At 31.1% G+C, this 19680-nt stretch overlaps 1 protein-coding gene across 6 annotated transcripts in view; it reads right to left on the bottom strand.

The window, feature by feature from the left end:
- Positions 1-5202: 5202 nt before the first annotated feature.
- Positions 5203-19680, bottom strand: part of LOC134681023 (calcium-transporting ATPase sarcoplasmic/endoplasmic reticulum type-like) — a 62402-nt gene continuing 47924 nt past the window's right edge. For 2 of the 6 annotated variants that reach the window (XM_063540388.1, XM_063540393.1), the window contains 6 exons: positions 19330-19456; positions 18908-19110; positions 18404-18489; positions 16934-17067; positions 13321-13438; positions 9791-12930 (listed from right to left, as the gene is read on the bottom strand). In XM_063540388.1, coding sequence (XP_063396458.1) covers positions 12727-12930; positions 13321-13438; positions 16934-17067; positions 18404-18489; positions 18908-19110; positions 19330-19456 — 872 coding nt within the window. In that variant the 3' untranslated portion in view covers positions 9791-12726. Of the gene's footprint in view, positions 7196-9790; positions 12931-13320; positions 13439-15999; positions 16134-16933; positions 17068-18403; positions 18490-18907; positions 19111-19329; positions 19457-19680 lie in introns of those variants that run through there. The other 4 variants (XM_063540392.1, XR_010100554.1, XM_063540391.1 and 1 more) reach the window with 4 other exon arrangements.

The raw sequence follows: 19680 nt of genomic DNA, 5'->3' as shown, positions 1-19680 counted from the left end.
AAAAAAAAGTTAATACCGGAATAAAGTACTAAGTTGAAGAGCTCTGATGACCCAGAAATCTCGAATGGTTTTCCCAAATACAACAAAGGTGATATTATTTAATATAAAAAGGCAACATTACTGAGTATACCGCTGTTCAAAAGTCATAAATCGATTGAGAGAAAACAAATTCGGGTTACAAACTTAAACCGAAAGGTTTCGTTTATATTTTCCATCTATATATCTATACTGAAGTGCCAAAAAAACAAAACAGCGACAACGCATACATTTATTTCAAGTGTAAAAATTCCTTTTTGAAAAATTCAAGGTTTTTAACATGTTTAAAAACAAATAATTTCGTCATTATGACTAAATCAATCATAAAGTCATGTCAACACTGAACTCTGACTGACTACTTGATACCTCCATCAGTAGTGGCATCGATCCCATCGTTATAAATAAACTACAAACATATATTTGTTCTGCAGCTGCAGGGGTCAACAGTGTTTGTAAGTTTGCATGTGAATAGAAAGCAGTTTTGGCACATGTCATTGATTGTTTATTCTTGAAACTAAAATACGGAAAACGTAAAACCTCTTAGTATAATTCTAAATTATGCTTCAATGTCTGACATATAAATTCCCTTATTTGGGATTCCGATACACTTTACCTTCTGAAATAAACTGAGTTTGATTGCAACCTGAATAAAACCAAAGAAAATTACATACCATTATGTATTCATCTAATATTCAACATTGAAATTCATTGTTTTAAAAACAAATTATGATAGAAATCACGAATTAATTAAACAGTAAATGTTAAGCCTTTCTGAAAGAAATTTAGTACTACATAGTTTATATAATAGTTTCATGTAGAATAATACTGTATTGGAAACCTGACATAGCACAAATGTTGAAAATAAAGCGTGATTGACTATAATCTTATGCTGTACTGTTACGCCACTGTCCTAGGTTACGAGGAGGATTGGGATCCCGCTAACATGTTTTAACCCTGCCACATTCTGTATGTATGTGCCTGTCCCAAGTCAGGAATTCAGTTGTTGTCATTTGTTTATTTGTTCATATTTGTTTTTCGTTCCTTCTTTGTACATTAATTAGGTAGTTAGTATCTCGTTTAAATGTTTTACATTGTTATTTCGGGGTCTTTTTAACCTGATTTTGTGTATTGGCATTGTTCATTGTTGAAGGCCATACGGTGACATGTAGTTATTTATTTCTATGTCATTTTGGTCTCTTGTGGAGAGTTGTCTCATTGGCAATCATACTACATCTTCTTTTTATATATACTTGTTGCCTTTCGGAGCGAAAAAAAGTATGTACAGGCCATTGGTTAAGCTAAGCATTTAATAATCGTTATAGGAACATTGTAACATAACCCGTAAAACGCCTTGAAGAACAGGAATGATGGAGCTGCTACCTTTAACGAGCTTTACAATTTTTTGGACGAATATTGTGATGTAATTGTATAAAGTTCCAGATTGCATGTTAGTAACGTAAGTACGTCACTGTATTTGATATATCGTAGTGATAGATGGAATATATTAGTTTTTTTTTTAGCACATAGTGTATAAATAATGTTGTTTTTAACATTGTCATAAAGCGGGAGGTTTGTCATGCCATTAAACCAGGTTCAACCCTATATTTATTCTTAAAATGTCCTGTACCAAGTCAGGACAATGGGAGTTTTTATCAAATAGTTCTTTTCTATGTCTGTTGGCGTTTGTTTTTGTTACACTTCGGTGCTCCTGTTGTTTCTTTGTTTTCCTCACATAGTTGATGTCTTTCCCTCGGTTTTCAGTGGTTTGTAACCTTGATTTGTAATTTCTCCATCGATTTGTGAATTTAAAGCGCCAGTATACTACTGTTGCCTTTATTTACAACCACTAGGAAATGATTTATATTAAATCGTGCATTGGTCTCTGAAACTAAAAGAGCAATATGAATAAAATATAACTTGATGGAAGCAGCTGAAGATCTTGTTAACATATTTGATGATCCGAGGCTGATTTGAATAACCATTCATGAAATGTCACGGATGTAAAATAAATTTGTAACACCAATATAAAAAAAAGAGATGTATGTGAATGATTGTCAACGAGACAAATAATTATCCACCAGTAGTCATATGACGAAGATATAGTACAACAATGTATTTATTTGCACCCGGGATATGAATGTATAATGCTCATATCTTAGAAGCCTTTTTGAAACGTTTCGTTGTCAATACTTCGAATTTGATTAGGCCTTCCAGCTGTTTATATTAGATGAGGCTTGATTTGACGTAATGTACATCTGTTGTATCAATGTCAATATTTAATGGTTTTTGATAACCCTTTAACGGACGAACCATTATTATATATTTTGTCATTTGAAAGGTTTGACTGTTAGCTTTATGGTTACTTAATAAGTCAGCCGGGGATCGTCAATTATTTTTCCATCATATTAGATTTTATTCATCTTGCTCTCTTAGATTCAGAGACCAATGAACGATTCAATGAAAACATTTGTAAACTAAGGTTCAATCCACCATTTTCTACATTTGAACATCCTTGTACCAAGTCAGGAATGTAAAAGTTGTCCATTCGTTTGATGTGTATTATCATTTGACTTTGCCATTTGATTAGGGACTTTACGTTTTGAAATTCCTCGGAGTTCAGTATTTTTGTGATTTTACTTTTTATGTTGTAAACCGCAAACATCCTTCAAAAGGATTATTCATGGATATAAATATATATTAATATATCCAGTACATCCTATTCCTGTTTAACCTAGTAAGTTATATTTCAAACGTAAAGTTTACAATATCAATAATGATTTTTTTAAGATAGACATAAGCAGCAATTATCAAATAATTCTAGAATTAATTTCTCAATCATTTCAATTCTCTAAAAAAGAGGCGAAAGATACAAAAGGGACATTAAACTCATAAGTCGAAATAAACTGACAATTCCATGACTAAAAATGAAAATAAAAACAGACAAACAACAACAGACGAACAACAACAGTATAAAAAACAAAGAGTGAGCAAAACGAACCCTACCCAAAACTGTGGGTGATCAAAGGTGTTGTGGAAGGATAAGCAGGTCCTGTTCCACATGTGAAGCCCGTCATTTCGTCCCCGAGGGTATCTATAGCCCAGTAGTCAACACTTCGATATTGACATGAATATCGATCATGTGGTCATAATATAAATTTCCTGTTAACAAAAGTATGAATTTTTCGAAATACTAAGGATTTTCTTTTCCCAGGCATAGATTACCTTAGCAGTATTAGACTTTTTTTGGAATTTTTGGTCCTCATTGCTCTCCAAGTCTGTGCTTGTTTAGCTAAATAATGATCTTGATCTGAGCGTCACTGATGAGTCTTATGAAGACGAAACGCGCGTCTGACGTATTAAATTATAATTCTGATACCTTTGATAACTACTTACACCACTGGGTCGAAGCCACTGCTGGTGGAAGGTTCGTCACCGATGGTTTCACTAACCCAGTAGTCAACACTACTTCTTGACATGAATATTAACTGTGTAGTCATTTTTATAAATGTCCTGTTAACGAAAGTATGAATTTTTCGGAATACTGCGGATTTTCGTAACCCAGGCATAGATTACCGTAGTTGTATTTGGCCCTCAATGCTCTTTAACTCTGTACTTGTTTGGTTTAATATATATTTTGATCTGAGGGTCACTCATAAGTCTTATGTAGACAAAACGCGAGTCTGGTGTATTTAATTATAATTATGGTACATTAGATACATTTCGTCCCCAAGCGTATCACCAGCCCAGTAGTCAACACTTCGGAAATTTAAATCAAATTACCAAATTATAATTCTGTTACCTTTGATAACTAGTACAAACCCGGTGATAAGTTCAATTCGGAAGGTCACATTTGAGAAAAGGAGACGAAATCGTAGTATCATTTTACTGTATGGCCTTGAATTAGAGGCAACAGTTGTTGTTCAAATCCCATTAGGGAGATACAAATCAAAGTTATTAAAAAAAACTGGGAAATCGCTTTTATCTGTGTGTTCGTGAATAGGCAGCGCATTGTTTAAACACAGACATATAGTTATGGTGAATAAGTTTGTGATGAAATGTCCTACGTTATCGTGTAAAACGTACAACTTGTGAGTTAAATGTTTCTTTGGTATATTTCGCCTCTCCCTTGAACACATGATCATCCAAACTCAACAAATATGTTTTCGGTCAAAACTGCCAGCATTTTGTTTATGTCATTTCCGTTGTATCTGTTGTTGGGATCATATGGTTTTCACGAAGTCAGATTTTAAATGATCTAAAACAAGGAATTCTCATCTTTGATTCCAATTTTGATATTTTTTTCATGAAACGGTGTAGTCGATTTTTCCGTTTAGCTTCATGAAAAGCAGTGTAGAGCGTAGACGAATCAAACATAAGATTTTTTTTATTGTGGAAATTTTGTAATTGAAATTGGCAGCATTAAGAGGAAACTTAACGAAGACACGAGGAATAAATCAGACAAAGTTGTTAAACAGCTGAAATCATATCATTCAGGATTAAGCGTGCAGCCAAGCGTGATGAATATTCCAAAGTCCGTGATATTTGCCATGACATAAAGAAGACAATTCATAAGCGGAACAAATGTATAACAAGTCATCAGCAGGATTGGATACATGTTAAAAAAAAAACGTCAGAAGAGCTTGCATCAGAGAAGATGCCGAGCGTTGCGTACTAGTACAATTATTTGGGATAGTCCAGGCCAACCCATTAAATAGTGTTCAACTTTGACCGGTCAACTAAATCTTTATTCGCATTTTCTGTAAAATTGAGAATGGAAACGGGTAATTAATCAAAGAGACAACAACCCAAGCAAAGAGCAGATAACAACCGAAGGCCACCAGTGGGTCGTCAATGCAGTGAAAAAAGCTCGAACCTGGAGGCGTGCTTAAGCTGACCCATAAACAAAAATGTACATTGATGATAGTTTTGCTTATATCTTCAACATCTATTAGTCTTTTGATTCTGTATGCATCACAGTGCAGATTTTGTGTAAGTGTCTGCGACAAACAACTCGGATATTGGTCATATTCGCTGATTCGTATCTTGTTTTACTGATTCGTCTTTGATTTTTTACTTGTATTTACATGTATTTATCAATTATGGGCTTTTTGGATTATGTTTTCGCCTCCCTGATAATTTTTGAAAGAGGCCAATGAAAAACTATAATTACAAACAAAATATTTTATTTCTATAGGAAATGTATAAAAACCTGGCAGTTAATCGTCGTTGTGCTTTATTATCGAGCAAAAAATGTTGCTAACACAAATAATTTGCTCAAACACAATAACAGTTAATGTTGTGCCTAATCATCGAGCAGAAAACTTCGCTACCTAACAAATCGCTTTTCACAACACCTATCTGATAAAATCATTTACACAACAATACAGCTTGAAGACTAAACAATACTAAAAAGTCATCAACAACATATTATTGACTTTGGTCTTTTCTCCTTTGCAACAAAATGCTGTTATAAATTATTTCGTTAAGCAGCTTGCATAATCTACCATAAGATATGGAAGTTTTAGATAATCTTGTGTTTAGATCAACAATTATTAAATGCTGCTTGATATCATTTGAACTGCCAAGTTTGTCATAGAAACAATTGTATAAATAGATATTTGGAAAAATAAATACTTCTCAATACACCAACAATATTTCACATTAAAACAGTTAATCTGCCCGATGAAATGGCAAAAATTGAGGTACAATAGGGTGGGTTCTTCAAATCGTAAAACAAAAAGGTTCAATAACAAACTTTTATGAATGTAATGTCATGAATGCCGAATTTGATATGTTTATTTTGGACACTAGGAACTTTAATTTTGGCAAAGTCAACTGACCATAGCTCAATGGTTTAAAATACTGTGGCATGCTAGTGAAATGCTTTGTGATGTAATTTTTAGAGCTGTGTATATTATAACTTTTATGTTTTAAATCTAGAATTTAATATATTAATCGTTTTATCTTTAAAGACAATTTTTCAATTGAATAAAAGTTAAGGAGATTCATTAATATTTTCTTTTTTTATCAATATTTATAAATATGCTTAATAAATTCTTAAATAGTAATAATGAATGCTAACACCTCAATAAATATCTACAATTACTACGTAAATGGCGATTTATATACAAAATAACTCCCCTAGGGGTCAATGAAGCAATGTCTCAATGCCACAGTATAATGGATGAAACGGTCATATGAGCTGGGCCTCATTAGATCAAATGACCGTTTCAATAGGTAGGACTCACAAAACACAAACATTTCATCTATATACACACTTGAACGAATGAACAAAGTACAAAATGACCTGACATTAATTTCTCGTGATGCATGTAATTTGCATAATCGACATCCGAAGACTATTCTAATAAATCACACATAAAAAAGATAGCACATAGCGCGTAACAAATAGGATTTCTTGAAGAAGACTGACACACAATTTCTATCGAACAACTACACAGTGATTCAAATCGACAACAGGAACAGATAGTCCGCACTTTTTTCGAAAAAAATGGATAATGCGAAATATTCTGCCGAAACGGTAATGGGTAGTTGCACACTTCCGGTAGTCCTTGTATTATACAACACAGTCAATTATATAGCTACTAAATGGCGATGGAACTGTTTACCTATATTCCTTATCTATATGGGTCGTATCCTGAGTTTGGCGGAACTGTAAATAATATGACGAGTTATTTAACAGTAGATCAGCTAGACGTTGAAGGAAGCGATCAACGTTCTGCATGTTCTGTACATCACATGCAAATAAGTCAAGTCCGCATGAAAAGAAGCATTCATGAACTTTTTAGCAGCTAATCATCAACGTATAATATATAATTTATGCAATCTTCTATGTACTACAATAACCACAATCTATAGCAAGCACACACAAATACATATATATTATACGAAAATAAACAAAAAATGTTAAAATAAACATGAGCTCTTCCAAGTAGATACAGCAACATGAGCTTTGCATAAATAAAGAGCATTTAAATTCCAAATTCCAAGAAATATAGGTAATCGCCATTTTAATCCATTCCAAAGGACTCATATTTAGGGATGACAAAATTGGACGGAGCTTTTATACATGTCCTTCGCAGGTAACATCTTGGATTCATCTTTTTCGTCCAATCTTTTCAGAAGAAGTTTGGGTAGTCTGAAAATATGACGAATACATTAAGCATTCGTTGATTAATTTGTTAGTTAAGTTAGCTAGGTGTGTTGACAGTACATGCTTCCTAGACATGACACTATCTCTGCACCTGCACATAAATAAGCATCGAAAGTAACAGAAACTTATCAATTATTCTTTAGTTTAAGAAAATACATTTATGAAAGCTCATTTTCCTTTCAATAGCAATCTATGAAGCTGCTATTCTGACATTAATCATGCCATTTCATATCTTTACTGTGCATCGAGTTCCCTTAAACAATTTTTTCGTCAAGCACATCTTCAAAGCAAAAGACGAGTAATGGAATGTTGGAAATTGTTGTTACAAATGGAATTATAAAATCAGAAATTATAAATTATCATTTTATGGCTCTTTTTACAAGTTGTGGATTTTTGAAAGGAAAGTTTAGGCCATAATCTTCAGATATTTTTCTACCATCTCAATCTCTCCAAATATGCCTGGTATATTTGATGATTTATTTGCTATAATCTTATTTTAATCTACCAGATATGTAAATCGTCAACCTTCAATAAATGCATCAAATAACAAAAACGAGTCCCAATCCACTAACTCTCCCCTTTCCTTTAAACAAATGATACCAATTTTAAGACCAAAGAAACATGTTTCTAAAAGAATCTCATTATAGGAACAGGACGTCACAAGTTTAGACAATCAATAAATGAAATGATTTTGAGAATCAGCACCCTATGAGCCTAGCTTTCATACGATTCTTAAACTCAAAATACCTTCAACGAAAATACAATTATTGTTTGTATTTGACAATATGTTCAAGTTACTATTCTTGTGAGTACTTTTGTAGCTGCATCATAACTGACGTATACTTTGTCTTGTGTCAAATCTATTCAACAAATAGAACACTTACAAGAATGGAATTAACTTTTCTACAAGTGAAAAGCAGGTAAGGGTAGTATTTCAGAGACTGGGAAGGCAAAGCAGACATATACAGATAATCATTTCCAAAAAGTACCGGGAAGGAATGATAGACAAAAAAGGCTAGTTCTTCCAAAGTGCAAGGTATTGGGAGAAGATGACAGGTAAAAGGGCCAGCATTTCATAAAATGGAAATTACTGGTAAGGAATGAAAAGACAGTCTTTCCAAAGTCGTAGATAGTTAGATGAGGAAAAGCTTGACACACTGGTTGAAAAATTATAGTTTTGCTCATGAGCATATATTAGTAAAGTACCAAGGCTAGAAGGAAAGTACCGGGTCATTAAAATGCATGAATATAGGTGCAAAAATTAAATTTTAAGCTCATTCATTAACATTCCATGCACAATCAAATGCAACAAAGAGATATTATATTCATGGTGTAACATGCAAATAAAACAAGAACACAAAAGTTAACCCAATCTTGTAAGTGAAGAAAGTACAATGGTACTTTATTTTTTGTACATATTTTAAACAACATAACTAATCATTGTATTTTTGTGTTAACTTAAGTCATATATTTGTACTTTAATCTGAAATGTATCTCACTTGCAACATACATTTGATTATACCCTTGATGTTTTGATAATATCAAATGACTGCTTCTTTCTTTCTTTGTTTTTTTGTGTTTTAAAATAAGTGTGTGATGTACATGAAATAGCTTCTATTTTATTCCAATACATCAATTATTGACTGATTTCTCATCTATGTTTTGCTTCCTTCATAAATGCTTCAGAGTGTTTTCAATGTGTTTTATTTAATGAATAAGTGTTTATGCTCATTAAATTAAACTTGCAAGTTGTATACAGATGTTCTTTTTTCCCATACTCAAATTGTTTCCTTTGACTTAACCTAATTCACCACATATTCTTGATAATAGCATTGACTTCAATCTCATGCATGATTTAAAATCAAAATATGTATCATAATATATAAAATCTCTAGTTGCAAAAAGAAATGTATTGAACTTAGAGATTAAAATACTTTATTTTAGAATATAAAGAAATAGAATAGTAATTCTTAATGTGTGTGCGTTTTAATGGTAGGCTCCAATACCTTTTTTTTCAAACTCATATAGCAAGTTTGTCACAATTCCCTTATGATAAAAAGTTCAAATAATGGACACAAAAGCCAAATGAAACATATCTTCTGCTTAAAAGTATGTTTATTTACTATATCTGCCTTTCTTCTGTGTGTATAAAATCTTGTAATGGGGACTATTTAAATTGACAATACTAATCTTCTTGTTATAATCTGTCTTTCATGTTACATAATTTAGTTTCAAACATGAAATATAGAGAAGGCTTTGTGAAAAAGGAAAGCATATCTATATATTCCTTTATACATATATAAATGTTCAACATATATAGAATAATTTTAAAACAAATACACAAGCATGCACATTAAAATTAAATCCATGCAATACATGAATAAAGCCCCAAATAATTAAATGAATCTGGTTTAACTGGAAGCTGGAAGATGTGTATTTGTTTCAACTCCTACTTGAGAGTTATTGATGGGATTACATATTAGTAATGACTATATACAGTTGTAAGCCACACATCAACAAGATATGTTTATATTACATGTAGTCTACCTGGCAGAAAAGGAGAAGGCAAAACACACCATGCAATTTTTGTACACTTTAATTTATAAAAGATTTTTTCACAATAATATATTCTATCATTTAATTATTGCAAAAAGTACCCTCAATACAATTTCATCATGTAGATATTATGGAATGTAACTTGGACAGCACACACACTTTGTGAATGGTTTTGGACACCTACCACAACCTTTCATTTTTATACTGCCAATATTTAAATGTCCTTCATTGGTGACATAATCAATGGATAAAAAAGATAATGAAAACAAAAATGAGAATATTTCAATCCAAGAAAATATCAAATGAAATATTGTGGAAGTTGTCCAGCAACAGTAACATATAATAATGGTAAATTCAAGCAAAAAAAATGAAATTATGAGCAATTTACTGTAGTGTTTTCCAATTAAAAAGAGTAAAATATCAAAATATAGACATGACAAAAAATGCCACATTTTCAAGTAGTTTGCAGCTTTCATATTGTTTTTAGGCAACAAATTTTGGTGGAAATTATCTTACTGGACTACATTTCTAAAGAAAATTCTGCATTACTGAAATTATTATATATCAGAAGGTATGCTGAAGTTTTGCAGATATGTTTTATACAGCTGCACACAGATTAACTACATAAGAAAGTTGAATATAGCAAGAGAAGCTTATAACTTTGATCATGCAAGATAACCTGTGATCACTACAGTTAAATTTCAAATTGACAAACTATTTTGAAAACCTGACAAACTTCAGGTAAAAATTAGTTTTGAATGGATTTCTTAAAGTAGAAAAATATAGAGATCACTAGAAAGGCATATATACAATTATTATTGTTACCATTTTTGTTGTCAATTTGCTGTGTAAACCAGTTAAGTTTTAGTCCACTGAAAAATTTGTCTTACAATTTAGAATATTGCTTTATAAATTTGAAACTAAAATTATATATGCCTGTGCAATGCTGAAATTTTCATAACAATTGAATTTCGATTGAAAAGATAACAACCTATCTAATCCTTTAAATAATGAAAAAAGGAATGAAAAACTATATAAACAATCTGGATATTATAAAATGACAGTATTGACATTATGAACTTGGTTCAGCAATGCAGAAAGCACTTATCATAGAGGTATCATAAAAATAATGTTAACTTTATTCAAGTTACATGTACAAGTTGTAAGCATGTGGCTACACCTTTACCTTGTCTTTGATAAGCATTACTGCTGCACAAGATTGAATGTGAAATAAGCAAATCTTCACATAGTTTATCGTTTATTTTCACTGTCCATCCAAAAACGTTAATTATTCATGTTTGTAGATTTAAATATTGTATTCCAATATAAATGTTCTTGGTTTTGTGTTATTTATTTAAATGGTCTTTACCATTAATGCATTCAAAATAAAGCCCTTTTTACACCAATTATATTATGCTTAGGGAATTTATGTGTCTCTAACTTTTGCTTTTTGGTTAGTATTTGGTGTAGAAATAAGGTGCCAAGTCACAAGACACATGTGTAGTGTAGTTAGAATGGACAGTGAAAAGATTCAGTATTCAATGTTAATGTAGTCACAAGTTAAAATCTGTAATAGACAATCTATGTTTAAATAAATAAAAACACTAATAAAAACTTTGTCCTAACTGTTGAAATAACTTTGTCACTACTAATACCAAGCAGGATTCTAAGGTATAGTTTCAGGAGTTTGCTTATGAACATACACTATAATTTCTTGAATTTTAATCCCCCTCTCCCATTTTTTTCCTCTTCAAATATTAAATATATTTTTTGCATGTTATCTTATATGCATTTAACATGCTATATGTCCAAACATTAATATTTTCTAATAGATATAGGAAGATGTGGTGTGAGTGCCAATGAAACAACTCTCCATCCAAATAACAATTTTTAAAAAAGTAAACCATTATAGGTCAATGTACAGCCTTTTTCTAAAACCATTTAACTATTGAAATATATATTTTTGACCTGCAACAAAGTGCAACCAAAGAGGGATTACAGCATATGTTCATATGAACTAGTCTTTTAAAAGCAAAACCTCACCATACAATCACACATCACCAAGAAAAAAAATGACAAAGACATGCATGAAAACAAAAACAAAAACAAAGATGGCATTCAAAGTATGGACTATATATGTTGAACACCTTATATCTTATTGTCATTTTCACAACATTCATAAAAAAGTACTAACTAAAATTCACTTTAAAAATGGAGCTCAAAGAACTGCATTATAGTCAGAATAAATAACTTAGATAATAAGTTTCATTGTATGAAATCACCAAACTTTAATGAATTTAAATGGATTTGTATGACAGAAATTGTAAATTACTTGATCTCTGCTTGGTTTTAGTAGTGGCCCTCTCTAAATAAATACAATATACTATTTCGGACAATGAGTTTACAGATACAATGTTTATGACAAAATGAAATATAACAACACACACTCACACATTATGATGAAATTCTTGGAAATACTTTATCACATAAAGTAAGAAATGGGGGAAACAAATCATAGCATGGCAACTTAAAATAAATAAAATAGTTCAGATTTTTGGATTATTGCTATAGAGTATTATCACCAATTTGATTTTATTATACCACAGTAATTTGGTGAAAGTTACTTTCTAACTTAAATGTCATCCATTATTAATATTGAAAAATTAAAACTTGGGGTAATTTAAAACAGGAAGGTTTTAATAAATGAAATTGATGTTTCTTTTAAAGAAATAAAACCATCTGAAAAATTAATAAATAAAACAATTCCTATTTTTTTTCAAAATGTTTCTAGACAAAATATTAATATGACAACAATAAACAATGTTATCAATAATTTCCTGATATTAATGAGATTAAGTCAATGCTATTTCTGTGGTAATCAGGTTATTTTGGGGAACAATGGTTGTTGGGGAGATGCATGACAAGGTAGGAAAATGTTTAAAATCTAATGGGAACAATCATCATATAGGAGATAAGTATGCCAGTCCAATGTACACAACCCAGACGAGGAGCATTGTTACTGAACCAAGGAAAATATTTTTTTTACCATCAGTAAACTTTCTGGCAACGAACTTCAATGTTTCGTCCAGTATGATGACTGGGATAGATATCTTTAACACTGCTGACCACTCTGCGAAGTTCAATGGTGTGATCTGGAAAATTGTCTGCAAAAGAATCAATCAATATATTTATAGATATGTAACAAAATCATAACATATCAAATAAAGAGATGTTGTATGATTGCCAATACATATTTATTTCTATATATATTTATTTAACCTTGAGAACAACAAAATTGAAAATTTGATCTCATGACAATATTGTTGTACACATAATCTTTAATATTGGAAATCTATATGTGGAAATTGAACATCAAGAACATGAAAGGACCTTATAAATATGAAAAAAAAATTGTTAATTATGAAGCGTCAAGTAACTTTAAATGATTTACTTTAGTAACAATCAACCATTTTATGCCCTAACTTAACAGGAAATAAAATTAAACATTTTTAATTGAATAACATGAAATATCATCTTAATAGTTTAATACTTACAGACATTACTTCTGTGTACAAAATAAGGAAATGAAGAGACATGGATAGAGCAATGGCACCCAACAACCAAGGGTTGGACCATGGAGGCATGGCTATCAATGACTGGTTCTCACTCAAACTGAAAATAAAATCAACATTACATATCATAACATGCACAAAAACAAAAAGCAGCTAGAATTGTCCTTCATAAAAAGTCATAGCATGGTTTATGTTCAACTTTGTTTATATATAAAAGCAGTTTTTTTTCTCCTCATTTCAGTTATCTATTGCTTTCCATATTTAAAGGCTAATTCAAGTAATTAATCATTTTAGGCTAAAAAATTCATACAAAAATAGTAATAAAATGACAATCATATTACTAAATAACTACAGAGTTAAATGTATGAGTGTTCCAAGAATCAGGGTAAAATTATGGCTAAAACTACTAAGAAAATATCAACATTTTTCCAAAAATATACAGGGAAGGTGATTCTGGTGACAAGCAAGTGTCTTTAGAACACTCCATTAGAAAATTACCAAAGATAATTCACAGCCAATACACAGCAGTGTAGGTACAGGTAAAGGTATTTTTATTTTGGGCTTTAAGCACATAAACCACAGCTGCATATATACATGTAATTTTCGCTACATTTGCAAGTTGGAGTCATAAACATTAGTTAATATTTCTATACAAAGTTATCACATAAAATGATGAATGAAATGTTTACATATACTGTGGATTTACTTTTATTAATGACTTATTGGGGAATTGTAAATTTGAAATTTAATTGTGCAAAACTGTCCAAATAACAAATATACATTTTTTTCTCAATGAACCGAATTTTGTATAAACAACAATAAATGAATCCCCAGTAAATAAATAAAGGATTTAAGGTAAGACTTCCATTTTTTGCACCTGTCCCAAGTCAGGAGCCTCTGTCCTTTGTTAATCTTGTATAATTTCTAATTGTAGTTCATTTAAATATTTCAGAGTTTTGTATGACATCCATTATCACTGAACTAGTACACATTTTTGTTAAGGGGTTAGCAGCTGTGTGAGATTTTCTCAGTGTTGAAGAGGCTTATTGTGGCTTTCAACTTTTTGCTGCTCTTTGGTTGGATTGTTATCTCTTTCAACACATTCCCCATTTCCATTCTCAATTATATTCCATAGTTGTTATCCAACACTGACAAATGTGCTGGAATTGCCTTAGATATGATAAAAGCCTATGTTTATGAATATTCATTAAAAGGTTATGACTAACAAATATCATCCACACATTGTAAAATATAAGTTTGTTATTATTTCTAAAAGCACACAATAACAACTTTATTTAGTACATATTAGCACTACAAATATGATGATAATTACTATCTACACTAGACTGACTACTAAAACTTTCAGGTTAATATCAATCATAATCATTAAGTACAAGTGTATCTAAAACTATGATGAAAAACACTTATTTCTAATATATCAATCATTCAGTTGAGTTTGAGCAAAGTTCATTGCTAAAAATTTCTGCAATATAACCTGCCTTAAAATATATTTCCAGTTATTAATTTGAATCTAATTGAAAGGGGGATAAATCAACAAATTTCTAGTCCTTTTGGAAAAATCTACTACTGAGTATGAATTTCAACGAACTATGAAATCAAGGTACATTATAGAAATAAGATAAGTTACTTTTCTGTTAGCACTCAGTATCACATCAAATTAAAAGAAGCACAGATCACAACTTGTCCTAAGCAAATGGTCAATGACACACGAGTGTGATTCCTTAACTTGACAAATTTGTAATTTAATATCAAGTCCTCAGCAAAATTATGTGAACTGTAATAAAGTAAACAAACTGTTTGCTCGTGAAGACAACAAGCCAAGGTCAATAATAGCAGGAGTGCTGGGAGTCAAAGCTGATCTTTTATTTATCATAAAACCAAATACCAACTTCATAATTGTTAAATTAAATGAAAATGTAACCCTTAAAATAGCAAACTCAATTTAATACAAATAGCAAAATAATATTTAAGCTGAAATAAATCATGATACCACATTTTAGCAATCTATTCTGATTCTTAAACAAGATAAGAAGCATACAGATATATAGCATGCAGGAATATTAACTTATTACTCCAGATTGTCTGGGATAATAAGAACAGCAAACATTCGAGAAGTGTGTTCCATGAAACTGGTCAAGGAATTTAGCCTGTTAGGCAAGGCATTTTAAACAACTGACAGCTGTTGAAATCACAAAATGCACTGAACTAGTTACCCAACAAGATGCACAAGTTTAATTTCAACAGCTTTCAGTTTATTTAAAGCCAGTCAGAAGAATGGTTTACACTTATCCTGTGTTTGCTGTAACCCTGTACCACAAAGGGATATAAAGCCTGGACTTAAATGCACCCAGATGCAGATTTACATGCTTCATTTTGTATTACTTTATTATTAAATGTAACAGAAAGCTTTTAGCCTGACAAATTTATCAATAAAATGTAAAAATATGTCATGAAGATTCATAAAAGTTTTTTGTTTTTTCCAATAAACAGAGAAATATTTTGGTTGAGAAGAGTCCAGAATCCCGTATGTAGTACAGGCTTATCTGCATCAGTCATGCAACATTTGACAGGAGTGGGAACTAATATGCTGCCCTTTGTGATTCAGTGTACATTCCTGTTGCTATGCCTGCAGCTCCTTACCTGTTCAAAGCATTCAACATTTCAATGACAACCAGCACGGACAAAGCCATGGTCATTGGATGGGGACTGTCAAAGATATTACAGTTGATGCCTTTAAACATTTCGTCCTGGGCCAAACACTGGGAATGGTGGGTCTAAGGAGAAAGTGTAAGGAATAACATAGTAATGATTTCAAATAAAAGGATGAAAGTAAAACAAGACTTTTCATAGCAGAATATAAACATAGCAGTCTCCTGATATCAGATATCAAAATATTACACTAACTGTTCTTGTTAGAAGTACTATAGCACCAATAATTAAGACTGTTCTCTTCTAAAGAACAGAAGAAACAGAATATAATTCAAAACCCCATAAGAAACAAATATTACCAGTAAATGTAAACGTGTCCTCAAAAGACTGTTTCAAGTTACAGTACATGTCACTCAAATTTATAAAGAATGAAATATTTGATGCTTTTCATTGATTTTGGTATAAATTAAAACATCTATGTGAATATTCTGCTATGAAATAGAAAAGTATGTTGTATACTGGTAGGACCACCACCAGATGTCTGGATAGCCTGTAAGGAGAGAAAATAAAATGCAACCAAGAAACTATGGAATCATGTAATAAGATTCCCACATTCTTTTTAATCAATTTCTTTATTAAAATTTTGGTCAAAACTTTCTATTTGAATATTAATGCCATAGTTTCTTGATACATTGATATTAGGATAATATAGACACTTATGAAATATACCACTGTTTATCCACTGTCTTAATAATATCTAGTAAAATATTAAACTTTATTTGCTATGAAGAAATACTTCTTTTCAAATTGTTTGAATTCTATGAGCCTTTTTAAGCAATGATTTCAAACATGTATCTATCATAAGTGTCTATATAAAACAGATATAAAACCAACACCTTGTACTTGAAAATTGTGCCCTGGTTACCTGTTTAATGCATTGAGCATTTCAATAGTGACCAGTACAGACAGGGCCATTGTCATTGGATGAGGATCATTAAATATATGACAACTAACATCTTTGAACATTCCTGGCTCAGCTGGACATTGCATATGGTGGGTCTGTAATATAGTCAGTAAATAGTCAAATCTTTTCACATAGCTCAGTCATGTGGATGCTTATTCATCTGTTCTTTCATAAATTGAATGACCCAACTAATTTGCAAGTTTAACTTGTAATATTATTCATAAAAGATAGTTACTTACTTACGATACATATCTTATATAGATAGATAGGCGTATTTCAAAAGAAAAGTTAAGGCTTATCTTTTAAGAAAAGTTTCTAAATTAAAAGTTTGATGGAATCCTCTTTTCTGTTTATGCTATGAAAATCAAGAAAATTGTTAATTTTGTTTTTATAATTTCAGTTAATAAATCTGATATAAAAAAAAACTAATTGTAAGGTATGTTTTTCTCAATATATTACTGGTACTCAGTATGCATTAATTATATGTACTCATTCTATATTCAGAAATATATCTTTAAAAAGAGATCTTATATTAATGTTATATTTCAAAATCAAGATGCATTTTTTTTGTATTACTCAGCAATTTGACAAAGATTTATATAGACCCATATATACCAGCATCCTTTAAATTGTGAAAAGAGAAAAAGATTTTTCACCTTATAGTTTTAGTAATTAGATTAGTTGGTCTTACAATTGAAATATATATATTAATTTTTTTTCAAATAACAATTTCTCCATGAAAATAACAGAAACTGAAGAATATAAATTTCTTTAATGAATATTTGTGTAAAAAGTCAGTTGCAAGATGCATTACGACCAGTAAGGAACCTCATCAATTGTTTTATCTTGATAGGTTTTTTTTATATGTTTTTTGGTTATTTTAGGAATTTAGTGTTGATGGCAAATCTTGGATAGATATAGGAAGATGTGGTGTGAGTGCCAATGAGACAACTCTCCATCCAAATAACAATTTAAAAATTAAACCATTATAGGTTAAAGTACGGCCTTCATCTATATAAATTCTATTCACATCGTTTCTACACTCTTGACACATCTTAATTATCCATTGGATACCAATTATCACAGATTTTGTGATTACAAAGATTGAAAGTTCAACACAGTACATATTTTCTTGAAGTTTTTATGTAGATTTTTTGTAACACTACAAATTTAAATATCCACAAAAATCAGACTTTCCTTTATCCAGGAAAATTAGATGAAATCCACAGCTGTGTTGAAAGGATGTATAAACAATTTCTTTATGTTGAGGACCATATGTTAACCTGTTAAAATGTCTTTTTTTTTTGTGTTGTTGAGTTTACTGTCTTATTGATGGCTACCCAATATCTCTTTAATTCAGTATGTTTGATTGATTAATTATTAAGTCCAGTACAAGTTATGTGTAAGAAAGCATGTAGCACTAATACTTACAAGTTGGTAATAGTTGAGTTGAGGTCCATGATCATAAACCATAAACCACCAAGCGGCTGCTCCTACTGTAGCACAACCAACATAGACTGAAAACACAAAACATATTTATAGAACGTTTTAGACTTAAATAATCTTACTGGAATTAATGTCATCACACATAATTCAGAGAACTCAAAAATAGCCTTCAAGAGTATCAGTATATAACTTTTTGGTCTCTGTTCTTCCTCTTGCTCAATGTTTTACCAACATTTTGCGACAGATTAGAAATCATTTACATAGAGCAAGGAAATACTTGTAGAATTCTATTCTGAAATGCCATTATTTCTAATAAAACCACCATCAAATGGTTCTTTTTCTGGGTTTTCATTTTTCATGACTCGTGTATTTTATGAGTTTATTAATCAACTTATCATTGACAAAGTTTTATTTAGTTCGTTTCAATGTTTTTCATTAGAGATTACCAACAGTAAACATAAGTTCCAACAATAAGAGATATGTACTTACTTCCAATAGCCATATATCTGAAGAACAACCATCCTGAGATGAGACTGTCTTTGGCACTTCTTGGTTGTTTCTTCATGATGTCAAGATCTGGAGGATTAAATCCTAAAGCTGTGGCTGGTAAACCATCAGTTACCAAGTTTACCCATAACAACTGTACTGGAATCAAGGCTTCTGGGATACCAAGGGCAGCTGTCAGGAAAATACTGTCAATAGAAACAGAGTTGAATAAATTGCAAGAAAATTGGTCAACACATGCATAGCTTATGCCTTATATAGATATAGGAAGATGTGGTGTGAGTGCCAATGAGACAACTCTCCATCCAAATAACTATTTAAAAAGTAAACCATTGCCTTAGTTAGTAAAGATATCAATGAACGTGTCAAAATTATCCACAACAAGTAAAATAAATAGTAATACATACCATACAACTTCTCCAATGTTTGATGAGATCAAGTAACGAATAAATTGTTTCATGTTGTTGTAGATGGCTCTGCCTTCTTCTACTGCAGCTACAATTGAAGAGAAGTTGTCGTCTGCCAATACCATCTGTAAACATCTGTCAAGGATTTATACTTTAATGTAATTCTAAGAATCAGGAGGACATAGTTCCTGGATGAAGGATTTGAAATAAAGAATTCAAAATGAATGGTCAACAGGGCCTTTTAGATAAAGGCTTACAATGCCCAATGGTCACAAGTCAAATATAACAGATGCATAGACATTTCAAGAGAAAAGGCTTCTAAAGCAGGCAAAAAAATTTATCGGTGACTAT

This window comes from Mytilus trossulus, chromosome 8, assembly GCF_036588685.1.
Source record: "Mytilus trossulus isolate FHL-02 chromosome 8, PNRI_Mtr1.1.1.hap1, whole genome shotgun sequence".
Lineage (NCBI taxonomy): Eukaryota > Metazoa > Mollusca > Bivalvia > Mytilida > Mytilidae > Mytilus > Mytilus trossulus.
The sequence above is the reverse complement of the archived record's forward strand: the minus strand, read 5'-3'. Positions and strand labels throughout refer to the sequence as shown.